Below are 22,656 nucleotides of genomic sequence, written 5' to 3'. Positions count from 1 at the left end.
CAATAGCATCGAACAACAGCTAGATGTCAAACACCATTTGATCTTTATGAAAGGCAGATTTCATATCTCCTTTAAATTTAAGTATTTTATGCATTGTGAAATGCACAAGACAAGTCCAATTATGTTAAAAGAGAGCATAAATACATTCAAAACACAGTGAAATAGATTGTTTGCATAAGGGAATTAAGGATTATGGGGGAAAAATACTGGCAAGTTGAGCAGAGTCGTCAACCTGAGCTTTTAAAATTTGATTGGACTGCCTTCAAAGAAAGAACCTTTTCACTCCAAATTGAAGAAAAGGTGATGAGCTAATCTTTTCAAACAAAAATATATAATTTGCCAGTCCTATACCATCTGTAATTTTAGAAACAAAGAAAATAAAAAAAAACTTTGTTCAAATTGAGCCATTTAATAGAAGCGTTGAGCCAGATGGCCTACTCCTGTTTCTAATACTTGCGTTCTTATGAGAAAAAGAAAACAGTCTACTTGAAGGGCATGCTAATAAACATTGAAGATTCCACTTTCGGGTTATGGAAGCTATGAGCAAAATTATTAGTTGCCTATGCGATTCCTCAAATGTCTGCTCCATATTTTCGAAAGGCTCAGCACTGCTGAATACCAAAGAAGACCTTGCTGCCCAAGCCCCATCGGAAAGAAGTCCTTCCCGTTTCCTGCTGAAGAACATTCCCCAACCCACCCATTTCCTCATTCCTAAGTCTATGTGTTTTTGATTCTTAGTTAATTTTGTGCCTGTCTCTTTAAGAGAACAATTGTTTGTAGTGTTACCATAGTGACTATAATGTAATATGCTATAATATCTGCCCAGGCTAACTGCTCTTATTCTACAAGATGTGGAGGAAGTGTGAGCATGAGAAACTTTTGTTTAGTATCTCAATGTATTTTTGTTTCTCCATGTATTTTTGTATTTTATAACAGTCTTTAGCTCATGCTTTTGTTATCATGTTTAAGTAATTAGAGTCTAAAGGACTTTTTTTTTAAAACAGTAAATGATCTATTATTCACCATTATGAAAGTCTTGTTGCGAAGCTATGCAAGATGCTTATCTGCCATACCAACAAATTAAAACGACATAAAGTAACAGCCACAGAGTTTGATTTATTTGATTAAAGAGATCTAAATTTGGGATATGCTTTGGAAGATGATAATCTGAAATTAGGATATATTAGAATAAGGAAAGTATCATCTACAATCTAACCATCAGTAATTCGTGTCAAATGCCAAAGGAGGAGTAATTTTGTATGTGGTTCCCAGGGCTAGCAGAACCACTAGGCAAACACCTTGGACACAGACCCAAGAGGCGCTGTTGAGAGAGCAAATTGTGCCCCTCAGTTCAGGTAGGCCAAGGGGAGGGTTTGGAGTTGGCATCGGTGTGTGCCTATAGGCCATCTTCCAAAGGGAGGGACCAGAGTTGGCATCAGGTACAATCCGGAGTCAGGCATCAGGAACTCCAGTGTGCACCTGCAGGCTGACTGCAGAGGGGAGGATTCGACCAAGTACCCTTTAGTTCAAAATTATTTGTGTGCCAAAATATTTTCTTTTATATTTGAGAAAGATAATCAAAGATTGATGTATTACTTATTCTTTCAATTTAAAATACATGTAGCAGTTTCTAGTTTTGTGCTTTTCATTTTTTCTACAAAACATCTGTTTTTGAAAATCGAAGTTGTTAAATTTTTTTGGGGGGGAGGTGCCTTACCTAGGGTGCAAACTAGTCTGGGCCTGGCCCTGCTGGTTCCATTCCTATTATTAACAGGATTGAAGCTATCATTGCAGCTGGAAATAAAAAGTCCTACTTCCCCCACCTCACCACCCACATTTTCTGCTTTTATTTCAGATTTCCAGCATGTGAATATTTTTGATTTTCTTTCAGTAGTTAACAAATATCCATCACACCAAGTTAAAACATCCAGGTGCATAGCTTGCACCTAATCGACAGTGCCATCCAATCCAATTGCCACAAATAAAAGCATAGGCATTTAACTAACATTTTATCATAATCACAGTATTCCCAAAAATAATTTTCACCCAACTCTCCAAAATGGAAATAGCCTCATTTAAGTTTTAAAGTCTGGCTCTACCATCATGATACAGCATTTTGGCACATTTTATCCATCCACTCATCTCTAATACAGATTTTAATGGTAGAAATGGCAACATTTAATCTAATGTTTTCTTGGTGTTAGGAATAATAATTATACTTTTTTCCTCTAGAATCAAAAGCCACGACTCCATTTATAGCATTTTGCGTGACCTGGATTCAAATCAGTCTACAAGAGGTAATTTTAAACCAACACAAAAAATGTGATTGAAGTTAGTCACCATAGCTCCAATATGATGACTTCCAAGATGGTTAAAGTGACATAGAACTCTGCTACAGGTGGGAAGGTGGCCCTTGATGGTCATTTGAGTTGTTGTGCATTTTTCTTGCTATTTACATGTCCTCCCACTAGGGGCTTTCAAATTGCAGCATCCAAGTAGCCCTCCTGGGACCCGGATGCGATTACTGGGTCGTGGGTGCAGGATGCACCTTTCAAATCGCAGGCAGATCTACCTGATAAATCGCCAACCCGGAGATTTAAGGGGGATCCCGCCCCTGTGATGATGCGGTGAGTGATGCGCCACGCACTCACTGGAAGTAACGGCTGTTAGTCGGTACCTTAATTCAATACATTTTGAAAGTAACATACAGTGTGTTAATGCTTTCATAAAGCACACTTTTCACTACTTTTGGGCATGAACGAAGCAACATACCTTCACTCTATCTGTGATATTTAATCCGTTGCTTCCATTTTTGCAATGAGTTGTGCATCTTGAGCTTCTAATGCAGTCTCGATGCAGAAACAGCTTAAGAAAACTTGGTTTTCTTTTCAGAATTCAATAATCAAAGGCAGGTAGTTGCCCAAAAATGTAACAATGTACCAGGCAACTGTGTATTCCTGCAACATTGGTTAATGACAACATCAAAAGTGTTTCAGTTTTCGCTCTGACACCGTGTTCCAAATACAGTACTAGTATTAGTAAATTAACGGTTTGTTTATATCTCCAGTTTTAACTACCATCCTGAAAGAAGCCCTGATATAAAATTCATTGTCAGGATCACACCCCCACCCCCCCCCACCCCCCCACACACACACTGTGATATGCTGCTGCCGTGAACAGGGGTGTGGGGGGGAGCAGTTGCTGCAGCACATACTGCTCCAGTTCATGGCAACGACTCAATGCAGGAATGTGGGAGCAATGACCACCTTCTTTACACATAACCCCCCCCACCCCCCACGCTGCTGGAACGACTCTGCCCAGCTCTCGCATTGAGCCATCACCACAATCCAGAGCAGCTTTCACAACAGCAGCCGCTGATTCCCCCCCCTCCCACCCCATGATCGCAGCAGCAACCACCCCCCAGGTCGCAGCAGGGTCCAACCCCTCCCCCCGATCGCAGCCACACACTCTCCCGTCGATCGCGGCTGCAGCACTTCAGCCAAGGGTTTCCCTGTGACACCAGCACACGCTGACATCACCAGAGTAACCGGGTTGGCCATTTCCCTTTTCAAACTGCCGGAGCAGAATTCCCGGGTAAGTTTTACTGGGTTCCCTGACCACCTTGGAGGTAGGTCAGGGACCCAGTTGGGTTCTGACCTGGTTGACCCTTTCAAATTGCCATGTACCTGGGTCACTGTGCAAATTGCCACATTAACCCCATTTTACATGGCAGTTTGAAAGGGCCAAGCTTCCCAAATGCTCCCTCTGGCAGTTGTGTGGCCATCAATTTCCCCATTAGTTGGTGAGGATATGAAACGCCTTTCCAAGGAGAACATGAGCAATCTCTAAGTATTTTCTTTGCACTTCTGACAGACCTCATACTTGAAATGCTTGTTCTGGGAGTCAGTTGTCAAGTATGCAGACAATATGGCCTGCCCATCAGAACATGTTACATGTGATCAGACTTAGTTTTGACAGTAGATTTGAATATTGGATCATCAATCCTGCCAACGATCACCCTAATTAGCCATTGGTAGTGCTTATGTGCATTTTCCGAGGCCAAGCAAATCTTTATTGCCTTTCCACACCAAAGCATACAAGAGGATGAGCTTTACACTCTGCATTGGGTCCACAAAGCCCTCTACAAATCTGACCTCAGTACCCATTGCTCCCCAGTAATAAAATCCAGAAAAATCTTAATCACTTTCCCTACCAAAATGTACCACCTACCTGAATGGGAGTGGTATGGAGGGTTCTGGACTGGGTGCAGGTCAGTGGGACTAGGCAAACATAAAAATGGTTTAACACATACTAGAAAGGGCCAAAAGGGCCTCTTTCTGTGCTGCACTGTTCTACAGTTTAAAGGGAAACATCAATGAAGTTTACTCCCTTATCCAATACACTAGCGTAACTTTTTAGCTGATAGAAGAGCACCCAAAGATTTCAATTTTGAAACCAAGTTCACAGTTTACTGAGAAGCAACAATTTCCACCTTCCTGTATTCTTCAGTTTATATGGTGAATCTACAGTGGACATCTCCACATACCACAAAATGCTCCAGATTCATCAACTTCCTTTTACAAAGAAGGAATTTTCAGCTTTCAATTATACTGAAAATACATGTAATTGATTTTTTATTTGGACGAAATTTTAGGGGGGGTGGGGTCAACTTTTACACAGGTCATACTTTTGACCGCAGTAAGTACCTGCGATGTTCAAGTCGTCAGGAGCTTAGATGGCCGGGATTGAGTGGCGAATCCACATTCGGTACGACAGGTGCTCGGATGGGCGGCCGGGGCCTAGAAGAGAATCTGTGGCCAGGATGTTGAGAAAACCTTCCTGAAATAGATATAGTACATCTTATGGCATTAATTTAAAAAGGAGCAGAGCATTCTCCCTCGCTCCTTTTATTTAAAAAAAAATATTGGTTTTTACAGATAAAATATATGTTCTTTATACATTTATATTTATAGCAGCTTCCTGTGCACAATGTACCCATTTTTGTTGCATTAGAACAGTGACTTTGTTTATGAAATATTTTAGCAGATACCGAGGCCTTGACAGATGCTGTGTAAAAGATCTTCATTTTCAACATCTATTCTTAGGTGACAATTTTAAATTTGCACATTTAGTTAGAAACTCGCACAAATACATTTGTGAAAGTTTGCGATGTTAAATGCCTGACAGGTCACAAGAGAAGACTACAGATGGTAGAATTTGAAGCAAAAAGACAAGCTGCTGGAGCAACTCAATGGGTCAAACAGAATCTGTGGAAAGGACATTTCAGATCAAGATCCTACGTTAGGATTGGAAGAGAGAAGAAAGCATTAAAATGAGGGTGTAGGATAATAGGCAGATGGAACCAGATAGGAGAGTGCAAGGAGTGGATTTGGGAACTAGAGGCAGGTGGTCGATGCTGGAATATTGCAAAAGAATTGCTGGAGGCACTCTGCAGGCCAGACAGCAACCCTGGGTAGAATGGTGAGTCAACATTTTGGGTCAGACTCCTTTATCAAGGCAGAAGAGGTAAAGACATACACACACATGCATGCACATATAAAGGGTTCAGACATGAAACATTGACTGACCATTTCTACCTATGAATGCTATTTTTGTTTGCTGCAGGCAGATAACAGTTGACCATTTTCTGCTTGATGTTCTGACCATGTGAATACAATTTCAGCTTCCTCGCCACCTTCCTGCTTCAACACAGAAACTATTTACCCCCAGGATGACTACATTTTAAGGTTGTTGGACAAGGTGTTCGAAAAAATATTCAATAGTCATCTGTAGTCTAGTCTAACAGTAACCCTCTATCCAACAGGCAGTGTGGAAAATAAATGCTGTCATTGCCTGGTCCACCCACTTTCCACGAATGAAAAAGCCATGTAATTTAGGAAGAATGGCAGCATTTTGCACACTTGGCCCACAAACAATAATTATATAAATGACCAGATAATTTCCTTTCATGGAGATAGCATTAAAGATGGCTCTTATACTCTAAAATAGTGCCGAGGAATTTGTTGTCCGCACGATTATCCTTGGTCATAAATTTATCATCTGAAAGACTGTTCTTCTGCAGGGTAGTCTTCCACTGGAGTGTGCAGACTGTGCTCTGGAGTGATGCAAACCCACAAACACAAGACTTGCACACTTAGTCATGTCTGCCATTCACTAAGCATGGTGGGACAGCTGAAGTCTCATAAATCTGCTTCTCAATAGAATGACATGCTTTACTAGTTTCATGTCATCTTCACTTCAGGTAATGTTAAATTTATAAGTAGCTATGACCAGGACAGCAGCCTGTTCAATTTTCATGCCACAAAATAAATATGGAGGTTAAAAATCAAATAAACTGTAGATGCTGGAAATATGAAATTAAAATAGAAAATACTGGATACTTGACTGGCAAGTTTGTAATGTAAACTGGCCTCAATAAGCCATTAAGCACATTTGGTCGGATAATCTTGCACTATTAAACAGTCCTGCCAAGCACTTAGTCGAATCGTCGGCATCCCTTATAAAACTCATACTGTAAACCTATACAAATGCATCACCAGGAATGCTGGTGAAAACGAGTTTATATCCCTTCAGTTCTGCAGATTTTAGAGTGCTTAGAGCTCGTAGCACAGGCTCGTTGCATTGGTTTGCATTAACACTAAATTGTTTACTATGGCTGGTCTATTCACGTTCTATCTTCTTTCTTCTTTGGCTTGGCTTCGCGGATGAAGATTTATGGAGGGGTTAAACATCCACGTCAGTTGCAGGCTCGTTTGTGGCTGACAAGTCCAATGCGGGACAGGCAGACACGGTTGCAGCAGTTGCAGGGGAAAATTGGTTGGTTGGGGTTGGGTGTTGGGTTTTTCCTCCTTTGCCTTTTGTCAGTGAGCAATCTTATTAATTCACACAGAGTAATGCTAGAATGCACAGGGTCCCCGCCATGCATGTGGGCTTTGAGGAGCAATCTATGCTGCAAGACTACACAGGCAAGGCTCCTCAACACTTCCTCCTTGATATTGATAACTACATCAGTGCAGCCTTTTGCACCAGTGATGAGCTTGTCAACTTCATTCATTTTGCTGCCAACTTCCAACCCGACCTCAAATTCACTTGGTCCATCTCCGGCAACACTCTCCCCTTTCTTGATCTGTCTCCATCATGGGAGATGAGCTTTCCGCTGACTTTTTTTCCCCCCACAAACACACCAACTGGCACAACTATACTTCTTCACACCCAGATTATATTCTTTTCTCTCAATATCGCCATCTTATCTGTTTCCAAGATGAGGTCTTCCAGTCCATATTATCTGAAATGCCCTTCTTCCAAAAATGTGACTTCCAGTTCACCACCATCAACTCTCCTCCATTTCCTGCCCCCCAGTTGCAACAAACACAGGATTCCCTTTGTCCTCACCCATCACCTTACCAGCCTTCGCACCCAACACATTATCCTTCAAAATTTCTGCCACCTATATGATCCTATCACCATGCTCATTTTCCCTTCCTCCTGTGGGGACCACTCCCTCAGTGACCTTTCTCTGTGGCTGGAGAGAGTGCCACACTTGTACCCATAACTCCTCATAACAGTTCAGGGACCCAGTCCTTTCATGTGAAGCAACACTTCACTTTTGTATCCACAAGTCATCTACTACAACCGGTGCTCCCATTGTGGCCTTCTCTACATTGGAGAGACAATGCTGTAACAGAGTTCTGTGTTGTGTATTGACCTATGTGTTGTGTGTTTTTATGTTAAAAAGTGACAGTTTGCTTTAGAGAGCCAAGGTGAAGGTGGACTGCTGAGGGAGTGCGAGACGGACTGAGCATGTGCAGAAAATGATCTAAACATTTCTGGACTTGGACGATAAACCACTACTGTGGAGTAGAAGGCTGCCCAAAACATGAGTCATTGTCCAGAAGACAGTTTAGAATGTTGGGCATTTAAAAAGGGATGAACATTCTGAAGGCAGCCAGAAGGATCCGGACCAAGCCATTGTTCCTCTCTCTGCAAGCAACACAAGAAGACAACTTTGAATTTTGTGTTTTCTCTTTCTCTCTCTCTCTCTCAAAGAACTTTTGGCTTGTTTACCAAACAAACTGAATTTTGTTTATGATCTTTGCTTCGGTTGAGATCGAAGTTTTGTGAGTCTTGTATGTTTTCTGTGGGCTGGTTGGAAATACAACTTAGACTTTAATTGCATATGTTATATTTAGGCTGGGGAATTTATTAGTTTTACACTGTTATAGAAATTTGCATAGTAACCAGTGGGCATTGTTATAAAAGGGGGGGATTTTGAATTAAAGTTTGAAGGTGAATTTTTGTTAATAATTATTCATCTTTACCCCTGTGTGATATGCCTACTTTGTGGTTGCTGGTTTGATCTTGTAACAATGCAGATTGGGAGATCACTGCACTGAGCACCTTTACTGGGTCCTCAACAGTGACAGTAATCTCCCAGGGGCCAAGCATTTCAATTTTGCGCACCTCTCCTACGCTGACATGTCTGTTCATGGACTCATGTACTGTCAAACCAAAACCACCTGTAAATTGGGTGAGCAACCCTTAAATTTCAATCTGGGCACTCTCCAATTGGATGGCATGAACATAGACCTCTCTGGTTTTTGCTAGCCTACTCCTCATTCTCCCTCCCTTCCCATTCCCTGTCTTCTTTCCTCCAGCTCTCCACTCCCTTCCCTCTCCATTCAGAGCCATCCCCTACACACTAGTGTGCCCTCCCTTATCCACCCATTACCTCTTGCCTGTGGGAGTGTGCTCCTCCCACACCATTTTGTTCAGGCACCTCCCTACATTTTTCCATACCTTGATGAAGGGCTCAAGCCAGAAACATTGGTTATGCACTGTTAGCTTTGCCATACAAAGTACACTTTGACCTGGTGAGTTTCTCCAGCATTGTGTTTTTTACTTCAATCATGGTGTCTGCAGACTCTCATGTTTTAATCATAATGCTAGAATTCAAGTAATTTTGAAAATTATACAAATAAAATCAAAGACTCTTTAATCTTTTATTGCAAATAAATAAATTCCAAACATTTTGTAAAACAACCTGAAATCATAGTTCACATTAGCATGTACTTCACAATCCACAAAACCAGTTCACAATCACTCCAAACATATACAGAATGGAGAGGAAGAATGGTTTTCAATTGAGGGCTGTTCTTACAAGCAATTTCATTAATCAGAACACATAAAAGGCAGCTTCAATACAGAATTGCAACCTATTTTCAAAAAGACCTGCATAGGTCCAGAGAAACCTTCTGCAATGCACGACTCCAATGTGACACAATTAACCCTAGTAGTGTCAGTTAAGATTTTGGTTTCAACATCTTTAGGTTTTGAACTGCCATATAGGCTAATCTTTCTTTAGATAACATTAGACTGTAGTTAGTAGACAAGACAAGAACAACGCATTAGTCTAGATAGTTTCAAGATCATTTCCATTAAATTCTCGTGTGGTATTGAATCCTGGTGCACTAATTTAAAGCATGAACATTATCTGTTCAGACCTAATGATAGTAGATTCACATCTTCTGCTGTATTCATTGCAAATAACTTGTCTGGGGGCTGGGCCAGTGAAATCAATATATGAAACAATAAACCTACTTTCTCCTGTCTCTCTTCCTGGGCCAACCCAACTTTTTTTTTCAAAATCATATTTGTATTTTCAGGCAGAACTGGTGGAAAATTTGTGGATTTTACAAGACAAGAGACCATCTAATCTATTGAGTCATTATAACCTTTTGAAAGCATTATCCAATTAGTCTCACTCACCTATAGTTGATTCAAACCTCTGCATATTTCACCATGACACATTAAAAATGAATCTTTTGAATCTGCTTCCAATCTTACAAAATGCAGGCAGGTGGGACTAGTATGGGTGGGACATTTTAGTTGGTGTGGGCAAGTGGGGCCAAAAACTTGCTTCCATGCTGGATGATTCAATGAAATGATAAATCCAGCAAGATTGTTTCCATCTTCCCCAAAGCATTTTGTGTTGCTCCTCTCTTCTCAAACCCAATTGTAACTGTGCCACAAACAACAAAAAACTTTTCCTCCATTATCTACAACTTGCATGGAACTTGTCCACAAAACAGAGGACACTTATCAATGAGGAGATATATAACCAAGTACATTATGAATGGCATTTTTTTCTACATATGGATGATTCACTAGAGCTGACTTTAATTAGTGGTTTTGCATCACGAATGTGCCAGTAAATACTCAAAAGTACTATAGCAATGACTCTCATTGATGACTTAACAAATAATATTGATAATGTAGTTCTTCCAAAGCAAAGACAACAGAGGCAAGAAATATTATGGTCAATTTGAAATAACCATTTACATTAAAATATAATCTTCAAGTTTCCTCTTTTATTATCATTTTTAATTGAAAGGCCATTGGAATCCTTTTACTGCACTATAGAAACCAAATTTGACAGGTTGATTTTATCCTGGAGTAAAACTGCTGCATGATCATTGAACGTGATCCTGCCAAAAGTGAATGGAGGAGGAATCCAATGTGCTAAATAAATCGAGCATCAACTAAAACTTTGGATATATTTAGGATGCTTGCACTGGGGCTGACTCAATCCCCTCATGACACACAGTGGTTTCTCCCTCTTCCATCAACTCATACTTCCATTGTCAGAATGTCACATCAATTAGTTCGATCACAAATACAGTGACTAGCTTTAAAATGGAGAACAGTTGAAATAGGAAGGCTGTATTTGATCTCCAACCTCAAAGCACATGAGAAGTACATCACAAATCATTGATTTGTTTAAGCTTACAATTTGAGCAAACCACTGGTTCGAACACCAGAGGAAGGAATTTTGATATTTTTCCAAAAGTGAAGCAAAAACTGCATAATTAGAATGGAAAAGAAATTAAATAATACTTCAGTTCAGGTCATGAGATCAATTCATACTACATGTAATCTGATTTAGGCACAAATTTGTCCCATCTGTTTTTGCACCATATGTAGATAAGAACACTACTGTTAATCAAATGAAACAATGGGTTTGCCAGCATCCAAGGAATTAAAATTTAAAAAAAATGTAGACAGAGTATGGTAACAGGTGCTTTCAGCTCATGAACCCATGCTGTCCAATTAGACCCAACTGGCTCTTAACCCAGGTATGTTTTGGAGGGTGGAAGGAAACCGGAGCACTCAGAGAAAACCCACAGACACAGGGAGAATATACAAACTCTTTAGAGACAGCACGGGATTCAAACCCCCAGTCCAGGTTGCTGTCACCGCAACAGAGATGCATTAACTGCGCCACCCATAATTGTAAAAAAAAAACCATAGATTCAAGATGGCAGGTGACAGCAAATACTGCTATAGAAATGAGAGGAGAGCAATGTACATGATGGAATGTTCAACCACCCTTGTACTTTTTTCATTAACAAGGAACCATCAGAGGGCCAGCAGGTCCTATATTTAGCAGTAGAGTACAGGCCTGAATTTTTAGCCCCAATTGAGGCGTGGAAATTTGTAAAAGTAATGCAAATTAAGTCAGCCGTGTATGTGGCCAATGTGATTGCATGCACCACAAACAAATAAATCACGACCTGAATACAAGTAGAGTGAATGTTCCTGTAATCACCAGAGCAGGCTACATTCTTAGTAAGTCTTGCCTCTCAGAACAAATTTAGAGAGGCGCAGATGGCATACTCTCTGGAACAGAAAGTGAGAAACTAGATTTAATGTTTATCAGATCAAAACAAAGGAATCATTTTGAAATTGCCCAAGAAGAGGAAATGGTCTTATGACTTGACAATTATACAAATTTTCATTAAGAATCTATACTTCTACAAACTGGGACATTAAAATGCATCTTAAATTACATGGGAAAATCATTCTGGCTAATAGAGGATGATTGGATATTGCTGCTCTTGTGTTTTTTTTTTAAAAATACAGAGGCAAAATGATGATTACTAAAATACAACTTCTCTGGAAATTTGCCAGTCCTGACAGCAAGTGAAGCCCCAACTACAAGAACTCATGAAAGATGTCAGATGCCTAGTCACAAATCTGCATTGGATTTCGAGCGACAGTTTCACAATACATTGACAAAGGGTTCTCGTAAGCAGCATTTCAGATTCTCAAGATGCGTACATATATGCAGATAAAGCTCCAAGGTAGCCATTCTAAATAATCTAACTAGTTTGAATTAGACAGTTTCCAATGATTCACATCACATGCAGTTAGTGGAGAAATGTTCGGCAACAAATATAGTTTCCTGCCTTCCAGCCTTCTCCTTTTGACATGAACCAAGGAATCATAAATATTTCAGGAAACATTGTATGCACGTTTGCAGATGCCGGTGGGCCCACTGAGGTATCTCCAACTTTTGTTAAATATGAATAGCACTTTGGTTTGGTAACAAGATTCACATCTTTTTCTAATTCAGCAAATAAATTAACAGATTTGGAGAGAAACCATGCAGTTAGTAAACAACAATGTCCTTTTCCTCTCCAGTCAGCAGGTATTAACAAAATGACAGTTAAACACAGATTTTAAACCTGTTTTTCTGACATCAGATTTCTTCAAAAGAGGAAATGCAGACCTCTAGCTTAGTCAAGAACTACATTACCAATGCAGAACAAGTTTTCAAACTTGTGATCAAGAGTAGCAAGGCTTCTCACCGCAACAGAATACCTCCATATCTTGTCTGCTGAATAGAATTCATAAATATCTCCTTACAATTTTCAAATTATTCCAGAGGCTATTCCAAAAGGAACTTGTCCAAGATTTTAATTCAGTCATTCAGGTCAGAAGGAATTGCAGAAAAAGTGGATCCAAATTTCATCTTGCCATGCAAACTTTCAATCAACGTTAACAGATAGTGATTATTAGTGGGAATCCCGCCTAGGTAATTTCCCTTCTTCCAAGGTTGGGGCAGTGAATAGTTGTATTAAAGTCTTTCACAAGCAGACAACAAAAAGAATAATCTTTCAATGAGCAGTCACCATTTAAAACTGAGAAAAGGTGGCAACTAATTAAATAAAAACAGAGCACCATGGTTGGTGTGGGAATTAGCCCAACACCTTTACACCACCGGTGATCGGGCCCAGACCTGGGCTCAAAGTCCATGCTGCCGGTAAGGAATTTGTATATTTTCCTCATGCCTGTGTGGGTTTTCTCCAGGGGCTCTGGTTTCTTTCCACTCCTATAAATTGGGCAGCACAGACTCATTGGGTTGACTTGGCTTATTTCAGTGCTGCATGTTTAATCTATGAATAGCAAGCTCCCAAAACATCTTGAATTAACCACACATTTTATATTTTAATAAATGTTAGTTAAATGATACAGGAGACTGGAGAAAGCATGCAATTTCATCCAAATCATTAAGGAAGCAAGGTTGGAAACCATTAATTGGATTTATTTATTTGGTGAAAAACCATGGAATTTCAGGAAGGTGAACACATGGACAACCTTCTAGTACATTTCAGATGGGCATAACAAAATAAAAATCTTAACTGAATACAGAAAAGTCTAAAAGGTTATCAATATTGTGAATATAAATCTTCACTTATGGTAAAGACTACAGAATGAATTGAGAGAAAGATCGGGTGATTTAACAAGTACAGTACTACCATAGATGTTAACAAGTAGCAATAACAAGCCTGTAGATGATAGGATTAAACATTGGGACATTTGAAGATTTAGCAAACTTCGGAATAATATGGGGTGCTAGCACTTGTGTCAGAAATAAATTGCATTTATTTGGAGCTTTGAAGGAATGAAGAATATTAAATTATTGCTGGTCAGAGCAGGATCCTATTCAGTAAGCAGACAAAAAAGAAGGGGTTGCAAGATAGCTTGATGACTAGAAACAAAAGAACAATGGTACAAATATATCCTATTTTTGTTCAGAAAATTTTCCTCGAACAAACATGAAAAAGATTCAAGTCTGGCAAATTAGTCAGTGACCAATGTACTATTTGAGCTTCACTAATCAAATATCTTTTTGCGGAAGTGGAGAAATGCCTACGTTGATTCTCAACAATTCGCATCCTTTTCCATTTCGCTTCCTCTTGGTGTTGCATTCAAATTATCTGCCACTTGTATTTGAAACATTTCTAAATACCTCTGCTGAGTTCACATTAGCTAAAAACTATTTCAGCTCAGGTCACATCATTTTCAATAGGTCTCAATGCAGACATTGCACTGCTCAACGAACAAAGCAATCACAAACCACCGAAGGCCTACACTTGGAACAACCAAGATCAGAAATGGTCATCTGCCATTTTATTAAACTCTCCTTCCCTAAAACAAGGATAAAAACAAATAAAACATATTTACAATATGGTAACTTTTTCTAGTTCCAAAAATGGCTAACCTGTAATGGGGAAGGGAACAAATAAAAATTTTGTTGGACATGTATATTGCACAATATACATGACAATAAACTTATTACCATTATCCACTAGTGGCACTTATCCATTCAATTGATTTTAATTACAAATAAAATTACCATTGTCCCCAAAACCCCAGAAAATGAAAACTCCTGAAGAAAGTAGAATACAAATAATGAATACTGTATTGGAAACAAAAGTTGGAAACCCTCAAGCCATTGAAAGTGGAAAAAAGGTTTAATTTTTAAGTAATCTACTTTTTACAAGCTTGCAGATGTACTGTGGATTAGTAACATTTTCCCTACCTTCTGAGCTTGTTCCTGTGAATGAATGCTACAATTAGGCCTTGGCAGCAATTCCCAACAGTATGAAATTTGTTATTGCAGTCGGAAGCACAAATGGAGGCACGGAGAGATTAAAAAGTGTGGCTAACTAATATTTTACAAGATGCGTAAACTGACAATTAGAAAAAGAACCATCTTATTTGATAGAATTCAATCTTAAAGCCCATAAACATCCACTGAAAAATTTCTATTATCCATCACTTGACAGTCGGGAAACAGCATCACTTTAATGTCAAGTGCTTTCATTTATTTTGAAAATTACCTCGACTTGACAATAATGTATCAATTTTTTGATTTGCTCAACAATACCTTATTCGGAACCATTTTAATACACACAATACGAACTCAATTAGAGACAATCTGTGTTCCTTATGTTATGGGGAGTGGGTGTTGTTGAGTTTCAGGAAAACAGCCATATCGCGATTTTCCATAACACAAAGCTTCATCATTTGTGCGTGCCTCAAGAAACAAGAGTTGGAAAAAAAATGGCGCTGATTTATTTATTTCTGCTTCCACCCCCACCCCAACCCTTTAAACGCTCTAGGCTCTTTTACAGAGCTTGAAAGCCGGATTTTCTCTGCCTTCGAGCTGTTTCGATCCACCAAAGGGTACTGCCAGTGGTGGAGCGTAGAGCTCTGTGACCAATCTAAAATTGTACACCTGTCTTGCCTGGTCAAACTGGGAATGGCTGACAATGTTGTGATGACGTCTTCAGCCTGCGATGAAACGGCAGGAAACTCAAATTCATTTTGAGTGCGCAGCAGGTACACCTCCAGGAGCACATGTTCACGTCACAGTTGATGCTGACGTTTATGTGATAAACATCCCGCCACCTTTGCTTCGGGAAACCGGCTTGCAGTTTGAAATACCTCATGGAGCTCACTTTTTTTGTACTCAGTGTGAACACATAAGCTGGCTTTCCAAGACGGGTCATGTCTTCAGCGATACTGTGTCTTGCAATCTAAAAAGGCCATTGTGAGAGTGAATTTTATTCTACATCTCAAATTTATAGGCAGCAATTTGTAATGTCTGGCCAGGCCACTTTCCATAACATGCATAGCCGTAATGACGGTGGTGGGGGGGGGGGGGGGGGGCGGCTGCAATTGTGCAAGATGGAACAAGAGTTATCAATACAAAGGGCACATTGTTACCAAGATGGCACAGCCAATGGCATGCTCTTTTGAAGGGTAAGACTGGTTTTATAAGTTTTTTAAAAATTTGCACATGATAAAAGGAGAGTGCAAGATCAAACAAATCAGCCTAAAGTTTGGAACAATGGATTCTCAGAGTTCCAATTTCAAATCCCTATAATTATGCATAGGCTCTGGTTGAGGGAGGTTTCCTATTTATAATCAATTTGTTTATAGGAGGGCATAGGTAGAGGTGATCATCAGATCATCTGTTCAAGAGCTGGTACTTCTTCAAATTCTAGCAATGACTGAAATGCACATGGGAAAGCTAAAGGCGCACATTACCCTTTTGAAACAAGTACATGAGGGATCATCTTTGAACAGCAAGGGGCACACCAAAGTGGTTTGCAAAAATTACTTACTGAGAGTTGAAATACAAAGCCACATCCATTAATCTATTCACCACTTAATGAAGAGCTCCTCAGGAGGTGAAAATCAACACTTCATGGTCAGATAAGCATAAACTGAGAATTTAACCAAACTCCACTCCCTCAATAGCAACACATGTGCAACAAGTGTAGTCACAGGCAAAATGGGAAACTACCAACTTTTCTAGAAATAATTCTGTTTCCTTGCAAGTGAAAATTTGTAAATCAAACAGAAATCAGTAATCAATCCAAAGAAATACAAGTAAATGCATTTGAGGAAATGCAAACTAAGTGAGAAAATACTCATTAAACGATTGAACACCCAAAAGGAGAACTTTGGAAATTGTGTTGACTGATCCTAAAATGCAGCAAAGTTAATGAACAAGGTGGTAATGATGACAATAAAAGGAGCACTTTCCATGGTTGGTCACTGCAACAAATACATGTATCAAGTAATCAAGTCATAGCTGATAAACTGCTACAGTTCTGGCCACACCAATAAAAGATGTAACGTGCTGGAGAGAAGAATTTCTTTCCTCCAAAGTTACAGGGTTCTAGAACACTGAATTTGAAATAATAGTAGAGAATAACACTCTCTTCGCACACTAGAAACACAAGGATGAACATTTATCATCAGACAAGGAATTGCTGGCAGAACTTGAAGTCAGACAGCATGTATAGTTAGAAATAGTCAAATCAACATTTCTGGTCTGGACCCTTGATCACCAGACTGGGAACAATAACTGACCAATTCTATCTATGATGCTATCTGACCTGCTGCATCCTTCAGTCATTCTTTGTCTGCTCAAGATTCCTGCATCTGCAGGCAGCTTTAGTTTCCCTCAGCGCACTCAGAATGAAGTAAATTACAAGGCAATTGACCAAAAGTGATTAATCTCAATTGTTATTTTGATTTGCATGGGCCTCTTTGATGTCGTGAATTTCTATAACTAGGAAATTAACACACATTAATGCTATGCAGCGATACCACCTCTCATTCTCCTGCTCCAGGAACCAAAATGCCTACTGAGGTTGTTGACATGAAGATTGTAATTTTCAGTGGGGCACACCAAGAATATGGGCAACATTCAATTCACAAAGCAGTGAATCAAAATTGGCTGAAGTGGTGGGGGGGGGGGGGGGTGGGGAGGGGGAAGAGAGAATCTGGAGCGCAAACAGAATCTGGCCTATTTAGAATTGTAGAAATTAATCTAATTTGTGCAATGGCGCAGTTTTGCCAATCATGGCACTTCAGTTCCCATGGTTACATCTGGAAAAGGTTTCTGCATTGCACAAATATCACTCAATATTCTCTAAGCCATTTTAAAATTGCACTTCAGGCAATGAATACTGTTTCCTGGACAACCAAATCTATTCCAAACTAATTCAGAGAGGATTGTTGGTCTGGTTTATTATGGGCAATGATGATGCAAATAGGCAGATATTTTCACATTTCACAGTTGAAAATCAAAACCAGCTAACAAGTCACAATAGTGTTTTGAATATTGTATTGTTTTCTTGTGTTGTTTTTATATTTTATTTGTTTGTTTGATGTATGCATGCACCGACAGGATGTGCACTCAATTTCATTGTACTTGTGCAATAATAAAGGTCATCTATCTAAACAAGACTGACAATTATCCATTCCATTGCAAACCTTTTGACAATTCTTTCAACCTATACAAATACCGAAAGAGCTCCCACTCTGCGTGGCCTCTTCTTTTAAGCACTGGTGGACTTGTACTTCAAACTACAAACTAAAATTGGTAATGAATCAGTACCTTCCAAAAGCCTCCAAACACTTACAAAATAATAACTTACAGTGCCTTCCACAATGTTTGGGAATAAAGACACATTTTTCCTTTATTTGCCCCTGTGCTCCAGTTTTAAATTTATAATCGAACAATTCACATGATTAAAGTGCACATTCCAGATTTTATTCAAGGTTTTTTGGATATATTTTGGTTTTACATCACGTTTTATACATAGATTCCCCATTTCAGGGCATCATAATGTTTAGGAGATTTGGCTTCACAGGTGTTTGCAATTACTCAGGTATGTTTCATAGTGGCAGGTATAAGAGAGCTAGACTTGCTTCTAAGCTTTTGCTCATCTTTGTGATTGCACAAGTACCAGAGTTGTCCCAATTAAACTCAAAGAAGTCATTAGGAACCTGAAAAACAAGTATCAAACAGCAAGAGACATTGCCCAAAACTTAGGATAGCCAAAATCAACTGTTTGGAACATCATTAAAAAGAGCATACTGGTGAGCTCAATAATCACAAAAGGTCTGGAAGGCCAAGGATGATGATGGAAGAATTCTCTTCATAATGAAGAGAAAAATCCCCAAATGCCTGTCTGGTAAATTAGAAACACTTCAGGAGGCAGGTATGGGTGTATCAATGACTACTGCCTGCAGAAGAGTTCATGAACAGAAATACAGAGGATACAATGCAAGATGCAAACCACCATTAGCCACAGAAACAGGATGGCCAGATTACAGTTTGCCAAGAAATATTTTTAAAAGAGTCTGCAGAATTCTGGAAAAAGGTCTTGTGAACAGATGAGACCAAGATTAATCCGTACCAGAGCGATGGCAAGAGCAAACAGCGGAGACGCAAAGAAACTGCCCAAGATCTAAAACACACCGTGTCATGTGAAACATGGTGGTGGGGGTGTATAGCCGGGGTATGAATGGCTGCTACGGATACTGGTGCACTTATCTTCATTGATGAAGCAAATGCTGATGGCAGTAACAAAGTGAATTCTGAGATATATAGGAACACCTTATCTGCTCAAGCATGAGCAAATGCCTCCAAACTCATTGGATGTCACTTCATCCTACAGCAAGACAATGATCCCAAACACACTGCTAAAGCAACAAAGGAGTTTTTCCAAAGCTAAAAAATGGAAAATTCTTGAATGGCCAAGTCAGTCGCCCAATTTAAATCCAATTGAGTAAGCCTTTAATATGCTGAAGAGAAAACTAATGGGACAAGCCCCCAAAACAAGCAGGAGGTGAAGATGGCTGCAGTAGATGCCTGGCAGAGAAGATATTGAGCACCTGATGATATCTATGAATCACAGACTTCAAGCAGCTATTGTACACAAGGGGTATGCAACAAAGTTCTAAACATGACTCCAGTACTTTAATATACATATCATTGCTATGTCCCAAACATTATGAGGGGACTATTTATAAAAAGTGTTGTAATTTCTACATGGTCAAATCAAAATGTATTCATAAAACCTTTGAATAAAATCTGGATGCACATTTTAATCACATGTGAATTGTTTGATTACAAATTTAAAACACTGGAGCAAATAAATGAAAAAATGTCTTTGTCCCAAACATTATGGAGAGCAATGTATAAATCATAACCAAGCACAACGAGGTTAAGAACTACTTTTGTCTTGGTGAATTTATAAATATTTTCAAGAGAAACAAACCAATTTCACTTTATGGGGACCAAAGCGGTTCTTCTGCTCCATCGCTTTATTTTGATAAACTATACTGATAAAATGTTGCTACCTTTAGCTATTCAGATGCAAGGATAAACTCCAGCAACCAAAATATGTCCTTTTCATAAACAGATGACTACTCCAGTATCACTGGAAAACTAATTAAAGTAAAACTTCATTTATTCATGGTAACGATCGATTTTATGATGATTGCAATGACGTCAGAATGATTTTCTCTTGTCTCGTGAAAAAGAAGGTATAGGCTGGTGCATGGCAATCCAGGGATATCACAAGTTTAAGAACTCATCTGTACAAGTTCTCCAAATAGAGCATTCTATAAAAATCCTCATTTACAGATTCCTTATACACAGCAGTAATAAGCAACATAGTACCATGTAGTGAGAGAAGAGGCAATCATCCAAAGTGGCAAAGGAATCCTTTCATAACTGTACAAATCTTTAAAAGAAAAAGCAATTTGTGGGAGAATATTCTAAAACACTTATTTGAAATTGTATTTTAAATGTAATTTCTCATATACACCCTCGTTATTGGATGCAAGAAAAATCCAAACTTGCATATTAGTAAAAGATGCAATAAGAAACCCTTACCTAATGAGAATTATTACCTTTTATTTTCAATATTGCAATCACAACTGGACTGCTTCCTTTGCTGTGTGCTACCACTAATTTTGAAGTTCTTATAGAGGAATACCAACCAAGAGTATCATTGCTCTCCACGTTAAGGCCATTCCAATGCTACTTTAGTGCATTTCTCTAGGAATAGTTCTGCTTGCCTATTATCAAAGGCATTCCCTCCTTTTAAAAGAGGTTTTGGGTTCAAAAATGACGGCAATCAAACAATAAACATCTATTTAGTGGAACCCAAGCATTTTTCCCTCTGCTCTTTGGCTGTCATAAATGTCCAAAAGCCAAACAACACATCTGTTGCCCTTTTCCCAGTGATATAACCATTGCCATTGTTTTTGTATGTTCTCTTTTGTGTCATGAAATCTGTGCAATTTACAAACAACCTTTCTTTTAAATGTAAAAAAAAATCTCAGATCAAGGCCTTAAACACTAGATCCAAAGGCAACAGTAGTTAAGTGGATCTAGTTGCAAGCTTCTCACATCAAGTACAAACTGGTTCCACTAGTTAACAATCCACAATTGGTCTTCTCAGGACATGGCACCCATTTCTGCATGGAAGCACCTGTGTTGATGAGAGGGGGATGTCCTACGTACGATTCAGTGTCTGGAAAATTCTAGAAATCTGCAGCATTACAGGGCCGGTCTCAGGATCATTCATCCACTGAGTGCTATTCAATGGATTTTCCAGCATATCTTCAAATGCTGCAAGAGGGAAGGGGTGAGGAATGAAGGGCAAGGGTGGAAGGAGAGAAAATAGGGAGAGTGAATTGCAGGTAAAATCTAAAAAGGTAAAATTCCACTGAATAACTGCATAGTACAAGATTACTTTTAAAAATGATTGAAAATTGTGTCTTAGTCATTAAATAAACTGTACATGTTATTAAATAATAACTTGTGTTAATTAAAAGTCATCAAGCCCAGCAAATAAATAAATTTACAAAAATATATATTCCTTTATCATTTAAATACCTTTTTAATCAAAATTATTGTTTGATTGGTTTTATCATGGCATCATTACAGCACAGAAACAAGCCATACACCCCTATTTGTCCATGGGCACCATTCCACAATACCCCATTGCCCAACACTTGCTTCATAGCCCTCTATGCCCAAATGACTCAAATTTTTATCTAGACTCTTAAATTCTGTCAGTGACCAACTTCAGTCACTCTCTCCATGCATCTGAGGCACTTTCTGGGTGGGGGGAGTTTCCCTCTTATTCACTCTGAATCTTTTCCTCCTTACCCTAAAACTCCTGAGCTCCAGTTTTATCTATCTGCAGCCTACTATCTTATACACCTCAGTTTTATAAACCCAAGTCATGATCCCCCCTATCCTCCTCAGGGTAAAAAGCCCTAGCTTTTCCAGTCTCTCCTCGTAATTGAGCCACTCTATCCCAGGCAAAACTTTGGTGATTTGCTTCTGCACCCTCTCCAGCACTCATCATATCCTTCCTACATCTTGGTGACTCAGATTGCATGCAGTACTCAAGCCAAAGTCTGACTAAAGTTGGAGCAAAACCTCTTACTTCTGTATTCAATGTCCTGACTAATGAAGGCCAGTATCCTGTGTGTCTTCCTAATCATGTTTATCTGCCTTGCCTCCTTCATGACACAGCTATCCCCATTCCTCAATACTCCCGACTTTTCTATTCATGGTACACATCCAAAAGTACATAACCTCACATAGGGCAAGATCAACTCCATTTGCCAATTTTCAGCCCATTTCACTATCAACATCTCTTTGCATCCTGTGAAAATTCTTCCACTCCATAAATGACTTCATCAATCCTGCTTGCAGCCCAACGCCAAAGTTCTTTAATAACTCAAGGTGTAAAAGTGCAAGCAAATTAGGATTCACTCAAACTGATGCATCATCAGAAACATTCTGAAAATCAAATGTCATGAGAATTAACACAAAAAATGTTGGAGGTTTTTTTAATAATTTAAAGTTTTATTATGAACATTAATTTTGATGGAGTGACAGAAAAGTCTACAGACACCGTGATTGTAGTAAAAACACACTGAAATGCTGGAGGAACTCAGTGGGTCTTTCAAGCATTCCGAAGAGACAAAGATATATTGCCGATGTTTCAGGCCTGAGCTCTTCCTCAATGAATGAGCAAAGAATAAGCAAAAGACACAAAATCTCAGAATGGAGACAGTGCTGCTTGGGGGAGGAGTCCAGACTAACAAAAGACCTTAAATGGATATAATAAGGGGAGAAGTGAGAATTGATTGTGTCTGTGTGAAAGAAGTCAGAGA

The 22,656-nt window shown here is 39.2% G+C and overlaps 1 protein-coding gene across 2 annotated transcripts in view; it reads right to left on the bottom strand.

The window, feature by feature from the left end:
* The window catches only part of ubac1 (UBA domain containing 1), a 76,830-nt gene that overhangs the window by 11,780 nt on the left and 42,394 nt on the right, over positions 1-22,656 (bottom strand). The window contains exon 10 of one of the 2 annotated variants that reach the window (XR_011340192.1): positions 4,707-4,839. Coding sequence is in view for 1 of the 2 variants with exons in the window: in XM_069885519.1 (XP_069741620.1) it covers positions 20,979-21,094 (116 nt within the window). In the remaining variant the exon portion in view is untranslated. Of the gene's footprint in view, positions 1-4,706; positions 4,840-9,001; positions 21,095-22,656 lie in introns of those variants that run through there. The other variant, XM_069885519.1, reaches the window with a different exon arrangement.

The sequence above is a fragment of the Narcine bancroftii genome, chromosome 1 (assembly GCF_036971445.1).
Source record: "Narcine bancroftii isolate sNarBan1 chromosome 1, sNarBan1.hap1, whole genome shotgun sequence".
Taxonomy (NCBI): Eukaryota; Metazoa; Chordata; class Chondrichthyes; order Torpediniformes; family Narcinidae; genus Narcine; species Narcine bancroftii.
This window is presented reverse-complemented; position numbering and strand designations above follow the sequence as displayed.